The 8,322-nt window shown below is 45.4% G+C and overlaps 2 protein-coding genes across 2 annotated transcripts in view; one reads left to right on the top strand and one right to left on the bottom strand.

Moving 5' to 3' along the window:
• The window catches only part of ncoa2 (nuclear receptor coactivator 2), a gene marked incomplete at its 3' end in the record, with an annotated part of 85,973 nt that extends 85,723 nt beyond the window's left edge, over nt 1-250 (top strand). Inside the window, exon 20 of the mRNA XM_079755052.1 lies at nt 171-250. Coding sequence (XP_079611178.1) covers nt 171-250 — 80 coding nt within the window. The remainder of the gene's footprint in view (nt 1-170) is intronic.
• Nucleotides 251-5,510: 5,260 nt separating this feature from the next.
• Nucleotides 5,511-6,373, bottom strand: msc (musculin (activated B-cell factor-1); the record flags this gene model as incomplete). The annotated part of the gene is made up of 2 exons (XM_079754537.1): nt 5,511-5,603; nt 5,957-6,373. The coding sequence occupies 2 exons, from the start codon at nt 6,371-6,373 to the stop codon at nt 5,511-5,513; spliced, it is 510 nt and encodes a 169-aa protein (XP_079610663.1).
• Between the last annotated feature and the right edge of the window lie 1,949 nt (nt 6,374-8,322).

The following is an 8,322-nucleotide window of genomic DNA, read 5'->3' as shown; positions in this document are numbered from 1 at the left end:
AGAGAGGAGAGGAGAGGAGAGAGAGAGAGAGAGAGGAGAGGAAGAGAGAGAGAGAGAGAGAGAGAGAGAGAGAGAGAGAGAGACAGAGAGAGACAGAGAGGCCCAGGGGAAGGAGAGAGAGAAAGGTTCTAATCCCTAGTCACAGGTGTGTTATACCTTTGTTACCCCAGCAGCGGTCCACAACAGAGACCCTGACAAAGGGTGGGGCCCCCAGTGCGCCCCCATTGTGGCCCCGGAGAACAATGAGTAAGGGGGGGGGGGCGGCTAATCCCTCGGGACCGCTGACAGGAGAGGCCTCGGAGGGACTCAGGTGGGGGGGGGGGGGTGGTGGGCAGCAGCTCTCTGCTGCTCTACTGGTGCTCTGACGGCGATGGGAAACCCCTCTGATACTGGCCCCTGGGCGCCTGGCGGGGGCCCCGTCGGGGGGGAACTCCTCCTTTGTTGTTGTGTAGCTTAGACTATTGTGGGAGAAAGATCTTGAGCTTAGACTTCAATGTCGGCAAAATGTAGAATCCCTGAATGCATTTATTCTTAAAGCCTGATTCAATGTTGGTTTTATGACTACATAAATGAATGAATGACTATGAATGAATGAATGTCAATGAATGTGAATGAATGTGAATGACTATGAATGAATGAATGTGAATGAATGAACGAAGGACTCGGTGAACCTGTGTGTCGCGGCGCGCGGTCATGTGATCGCCGCGTTATTGAACGTGTGTTTCTGCAGAAACTGGCGAGACAATGCGGCAGGTATGTGCTCTGCGTGTTTGGGAACACGAGTCGGCGGGGCGGCGGGCGGAGCGGCGGGCGGAGCGAGTCCATTTGTGAGCGACAGAGAGCGGCGAGGCGGAGACAAAGACCAGAGCAGCGGGCGCCGCCTAGCTATCGGGACCAGGGTGTTGCCTCATGCCCACGAGCAAAACACAAACACTCCTGCTGAGAGAGAGAGGGGGGGTAGAGAGAGAGAGGGGGGGGGGGGGGAGACAGAGAGGGATACTGTCCTGTTCTGTCCTTACAACAAGAGGCCACTGAGATGCCTGAAGGAGTTTTAGGGCCTGATGTTGTTTTGTTGAAACTCAGACCTTTGCTCATCTGTACCCTCACCATCCACAGATGATCTTACAAACTAACAACACCATGCATACACACACATACCATGCACACAAACAGACACACCATGCAAACACACACATACCATGCACACAAACAGACACACCATGCAAACACACACATACCATGCACACAAACACACAGACACACGCGTGCATACACATACCATGCTCACAAATATATACCGTCTATACACAGACATACCATGCAAACACACACACATACAGACACACACACACACACACACACACACACACAGACACACACAGTTCTTCCTCCACTATCTCTTTGGTGTCCGGCCTTCGTGGCCCAGCTCCCAGCAGCTCCCAGCAGCTCCCAGAACCACCACCACAAAGAGCCTCCATTCTGTCCTGGGGGTTGGGGGGGGGGGGGCACTCCCGCTGTAACCCAATCACCTGCTGAACAGAGGAGCGTGTCATCTCCTCCCAGCAGCAGGAAGTCTCACACACAGGCCAGCTCGCTCTCTCTCCCTCTCTCTCTCTCCCCCCCCCCCCCTTCTCTCTCTCTCTCTCTGGTCTCTCTCTCTCTCTCTCTCTGGTCTCTCTCTAACTGGTCTCTCTCTCTCTCTCTCTCTCTCTCTGGCCTCTTTCAATGCCTCTCAATATTTACATACAATCTCTCAGTTATTAAATCAAAGGCGCTCATTTCAGCCTCCATCAGAGTGAACGCGCGTCACGTGCGCTTGTGATCAGAGCGAACCCCTCCACGTATAATACCTTAACCCTAAACCAATGAGTCAATGCAATTCTATTCCCCCAACTTAATGCCGGTTGTATTTTTAGCAGGTTCGCTGCTGGGACGATCAGACCAAATAAGGACACCATTGATAAACAAATCCAGAATATTTATGGCAGTGGAAACCAGATTTTCCAGAGGAGAAGTGTATACATTAGCCTGGACTTGATTGAAATAGTTTGGGATTTACATATCCTTTTTCTCATTAGTGCTATTGAGTGATTGCATATTGAATAACAAACATACGGAGAGCGGCTCCGCCAAACTCAAAGTGTCCGGTCTGGATTCCTGACTCTAGTACCCAAACGTTTTTGGGGGATTTTGTTTTTTTTTCGGGGAGCAACAAAGGCCTCCTCAGTGAACCCTGATGTTGGCTTTGGACTTGTAGTTCCTTCCTGTTCATGGAAATGATTCTACAAACGAAAATATGAAAAAAGGAAAAAAAGAAAAAGGAAGGAGTTGGATTGGGCCGGGCCTTGATAGGAATGTAGTTCAAATAATGTGTTCCACCTGAAGGGAGTTGAGCCAACCATTTTAGGGTTTTTTAAATATTTACCACTAAAATGTAGTAGTAATTCAAAAATTCTAAGAAGAGGCTACTGGCAATATGTTAACTACAAGTAGCCTATGTTCCTAGACCTACGCTACTTACATTATTAAATCCTATTTATACTACTGTACCTATAAAACATTGATGTACTAACTACTATCACTGGACTGGGTCGATTATTTATTCATCTCTAATGGGTTAATAGGAAAATAGTTTCAAACAAAGTCCGGATCAACATACACTGAGGCTTCGTTTCCCGAGCAGCAGGTTACCATCCATGTCGTGTCCTTGTTACATTGTGAATTTACACTGACCTCTGCTGGTTGAACTAATCATAGTCATTAAAGAACCAGCGACTTGGGAGCGCTTAAAATGAGCATTATCTATAGCGTAGACGTCTCAAGGTAAAATTGCTTTTTGTTTGTTTTCTCTTCAATCCTTCCTTGTTTTAAATCAACTGGATTTTTGCTTAATGTGAACTTTAAGTCGATATTTTGGACATGCAGACACACACACACACACACACAAACACACACACACACACACACACTCACACACACACACACACACACACACACACACGCGCGCACACACACACACACGCAAACAAATTCACACGCACACACACACACATGCACGCACGCACGCACACACACACACACACACACACACACACACACACATACACACATATAACTTATTGTGAAACTAATTGAATCTCGAGCTCATACCATTTAAGGAGCAAATAGGGTCTTTCAGTAATTGAATGTGTCTATATAAGATTGATTTGAACGTCCATATCCAAACTAATTTTAATTTCTTTTTTTTTATATCTTGGACTGATAGGATTGAAAATCCTGGCAATATTAATAAAACAGTTAATGAAATAAAATCGGAGTTTCCATGTTGTGCAGTGAATCAATCAAATCAATCAATTGTTTTTTTTCTTCTCTGTGGCTTAAGGTTTCTCCCGTTTCACCACTAGATGTCAGTAACGACGTTGGAAACAGACCAACAGATTGATGGACAACAACAGGCTGCTCTGACGTTTATTGGGGAATATGAGGCCACTAATCTTTACTATATCTTACACATCTCATATCTCATGTATACAAATTCCAGTACCCCAAAACAATATTAGATCATTGAGGCTTTCAGTTGTATAATTTAATTGAGTTGACTTTACAACTTTGACTAAGAGCATAATTTCTTCCTTGTATCCTTAATTGACAAATAATGGATTGTAGTTCTCTTCTCTTTTTTTGCTGCCCTGATAAAGATGGATCAAAACAAGCAGAAGAATGCGTGTGAATGGCTCGTGCTCATTAGCTGGCCGTTAGTACAGCTCTGTGGTTTCCCCTCCCAGGAGAACGGTTCACAGTGCTGGGAAACTAGACAGCGGTCCTAACAGCTGCAGTCGTCCGAGGCTGTGATGAAAGGTCTTGTCTTGCCTCTGACTCCCTGTCCTCCTTCATCTAAAAGCACTTTAATTCACCCGGCGTGCCCCAGACATGGCACTCTATCTCCGTCGCTGCTCGCGTTGTCCCGGACCTTCGGATCAAACACTGAAACTGGCTCTAACCCCCGTGTCTTTAATCCGTGCTGCTGTGCTCAGAATAAATCAGCGGCGATACGCAGAAGAGTCTTGTTTTTTGATGCGCTGGCAACATCTTGAAGCTTGTACCTCCGAACTTTGAATGGAGTGGCTTCACGTAAGGCTATTCAGGGCTGTTTCATTTAGTTCATGGTATGTGGGGATACGCCTCGTATATCCCATTTCCAAACATCCAAACATACCTTGAACTTTATAAAACAGACCAGAACCAAATCAAAAGGAAAAAGATATACAGTGTGTTGAGTCTTCGTTCTTCGGCCACCAGGACACTAATTATAAAACAGCTTAATGTGGTATAACGTTTAAGTCATTGGTTTGACGGTAGCCTAACAATCTACAGCTAAACAACTACATACTTGAAACAAATGACAACCTCATTTAGCACAGTATATTTTGGGAGGCGAAAACTGAAATGATTAGGTCTCATATTAATGCATATAACATATTAAATATACGGGCAATATTCAGTGGACAGTGACAGCTGCTCAGCGTAGTATTACTTCATAAATAACTCAACACATTCATATGCATGCAGGCTAATGCTAATGCTAATATACATGCTCTCTGATGCATTAACGCAGATCAGAATCCATTGGAAATGTTGCATAATGCATTCAAACCGAGGTTAAGCAGATGCAACATGGCTGTCTAATGAAAGACATTTAAAAACACGCCAAAATCACGGATCTACCATGCAACACCTACTTAAAGTTTTACTGGATTATATCGTCAAACCCACAAACAATATTTGTACACTTCGGTAATGTTGTTGTAAACATTGTTTATACACAAACACATACATTGCATATGTTATATAAATTATTATATCATCAGTGGTAAGAATCAGAGGTTGCTAAAAATGCAAGTGAAGAGCTAATCCTGTAATAATATCGTCTAAATCTTGTATAATACCTCACAGATAAAACTTGTAAGGATCAGATGGGTGAACTGAGAGAAAATGGTCATCTGTAAACATGGTATAACCCAACGATAAAAACGATGGCTTCACTCTTGTTCTTGGATCTGCTCCAAATGAAGTCGATGAACCATTCACTTAGGCCTATCTAGTGTGAGTAGCCTCAGGCCACACTCTACTTTAGATACGCTGTCTCTTAAACATTTATAAACATGCATTAAGACATAAGCGACCGCCCAAGGTGCCATTAGGCAGGGTTTGGGAAAAAGTTCAAACTCAATGCTCTCCTCTACTTCCAAAGTTACACTTTTTTTTTCCAAATGCGTCAACATCCATTTTGCCTTCGTCGTTCATTCTGGTCTTTTGTAGAAAGTGAACCCGTTGAAGGCACCTTGAATAAAACTCCTAATCACATCAGTGCAGAGCGAGAGAGAGAGAGAGAGAGAGAGAGAGAGAGAGAGAGAGAGAGAGAGAGAGAGAGAGAGAGAGAGAGAGGGAGAGGAAGAGAGAGAGAGAGAGAGAGAGAGAGAGAGAGAGAGAGAGATAGAGGGAGAGAATCTCTAGGCTGAAGCTCCACAGAGTGTCCGGCCGGCTGAAGTCATGTTGTTGTCTTCCTTCTCCTCTAAAGGCCCCGACATCACGAAGGGCCAAGTCTGGGAGCACAGGAGAGTGGGAAGTGAGATTTATGACTAAAAAGAATGATTCAACTCAGTCTAATGGGAAAAGTGAGATTAAAGTAAGATTTATAATGATGAAAATAAGAAGTTATTACCTCGCCTACGATTTATAACGAAATAAATATACCTCTCCTGTGATTATTCAACCTATATGCAACCTAAGTATGTTTCTTATTTAATATAAATAGCCTAATCGATCAATCATGCCTAGGTATTTAGTATTCATAGAATAATATCGCTATTCCATTAACTAAATTAGCCCCAACGCATTTCCTTTGGGTGTCTCTTTAAAAAACGAAGGCTGTCAAAGCAAAGGGCCCTTCTCCTACCAGGCTGACGGGATGCACGATGCTGCGCTCAAAGCGCTCGTCCTGCAGCAGCTGTCGGAGGTGGCAGATGTAGCTGGACGCCAGCCTCAGCGTGTCCAGCTTGGACAGCTTGGTGTCAGCCGGCACCCAGGGCAGGGTGGTCTTGAGTCTGGAGAAGCCTTTGCTCAGCACCCGCATCCGTGCTCTTTCCCTGGCGTTGGCTGCGTTCCTCTGACACTGGCGACTCTCTCTCTGGGGCACGTTGGAAAGCTGCGCCGTGGTCGCTTGTGCTTTGGCCTTCCCGTGGACTTGGTCGTCAAACTCCTCCTCGTCGTCTTCAGTGCAGCGGTGAGAGTTGCGATAGTCGGTTCCCCGCGTGGCCCTTCTCTGACACGGGCTAAAATCCTCAGCATCACTTGCTATTGAGCCGGTGGACATGGCTCTGCCACCTGTGCTCGGAGCAGATGTCTGTTGCCTTGAAGGAAAAAAAAAAAACCTTTCCCTTTTAAGACAGCTGTCAATGCAAAACTGAACTAGGCTTGGTTGGATTTGTCCTAAAAAATATGTAAATATTAATATATTAAATAGCCAAAACATAAGCAATCATCTTTGACTGTCGCCTCTGTCACCCCCGGACTGGAAGCTACACACTTGCTTATATGGCTAAATTAAGTGCCCTGGACTTGGCATGAGCTTATTGTTTTTATCCCCACCCCTTTTCTCTGAGGACCACCTAGACCCTTCATACAAGTTGACCACAACTGTGGATGTAATGTGTTTGTCACGGTCTCGACTCTAAGGTATTCACTGTGTAACTGCACAAAGTCCTGCATGGATTTATTGTTCAGCGAGAGTTACTGGGGAATAGTTCCTCAATGCTGACTGTGAGACAATCTGTGCCCCATGAATCAGGCGTATGGCGGCGCATCCCTCCCATGACGTGGGGGATAAATCACACGGCAGGACTACAAAAACATAATCAAACGTAAACTACAAACAAGTGACATGTTTCGCCCCGAGGTGCACACCCCCACCCCCACCCCAGCGGCCCCCCTCTCCCACAAATGTAAGAGTTTCACTAATAGAAATGTCTTTATGACCTTATCAAAAGTGGCCCTAATCCATTTGCCAGTTTCACAGAGGGATTGGGTTTCAGCAGATGCAGAGAGACCTTTCTCTCTCTGCCTCCCCCACACAACACACACAGCTGTCCGCCGTTCCCATGACATCTGGACCAGTGGCATGACAAGGGCGTGGCCATGTGTGCATGTGCGTGTGTGTGTGTGTGTCCGTGTGTGCGTGTGTAGGGGTAGCGTGCGGTGGGCACATTCTTTATTCATGTAATATTGATACACCATTAAGGCCCTATATTTCCTCCATTTTCTCACAGTATTATTGATCCGATGACGTCCACCTCCTTCAAAACAGAGGAGGCAGAAGCCAAAGTTACCGTGATCCTCGTCGACTCCCAGAGCCAGGGATCAGCTGGGTTTCTTTGTTAGGAACATCCTGCGACACGCAGGAGTCCTATCTGCTTCTTTAGGTGTGACACTGCCTCTCCAACCTACACACTGAAAGCCGCGACTGGCTTCATTGAAACGCTCCCGGACAGACAAAGTCACTGCAGAACAATTTCACCCTCGTTTTGAGCACATTTCCCTCAGGGAGTTTGGAAGAAAATCCAAATGACCTCATAGTAGAAATGGCATTCAGAAGCAAATTGGTATTAACCGTGGACTACCCCAGGCATGATCAGGGTAGTTACAAATTAACTTTTATTTTTAATATGCAGTTTATTAAGAATGCAGATCATCAACTTGAAATACTTCTATATACTTTTATACTATCTATTAAAAATTAAAACTGTTTTGAAAGCGCAGCATATCCATTCTTTGTTTTCTGTGTCTGTTCTATATGTCCGACCGGCACAGCTCTATAGGTCCTTATTCTCCCTCGGTCCCTGGGACCGGAATGCTCTCTAATCCAGAGCCACATTCCCAAAGTTCCCCACGATCCCTTTTCCTTCCACTGTAATTTCAAACGTTAAGAAAATAGAGAAACTTGTCCTCAGTGGGGGAAGCCCTGAGGCCAGCTCATCCCCGGGTCACTTGTTCTGAGATAGTGAACCAACGCCTCTGGTATCAGGCTCAGAAAACCTCCAGCCACTCTGTCCGTCCGACTCCCTGTCACACCATCTGTCTGCTCCAAGAACACTATCCACTCTAAAGCCCTGGACGTGGCCGCTCAGAATGATACGTGTGATTAATGGACCCTTCTTTCCAAATACCATGAGTTTATCACTTCCTTCTACTCCTCGCCAAAACACAGACTCCGGTCAGGCAGTGAGACTGAAACAGTGGCACACATTAGCAGTAGTCATTCTGCGC

The sequence above is a fragment of the Pollachius pollachius genome (genome assembly GCF_949987615.1).
Source record: "Pollachius pollachius genome assembly, chromosome: 17".
Taxonomy (NCBI): domain Eukaryota; kingdom Metazoa; phylum Chordata; class Actinopteri; order Gadiformes; family Gadidae; genus Pollachius; species Pollachius pollachius.
This window is presented reverse-complemented; position numbering and strand designations above follow the sequence as displayed.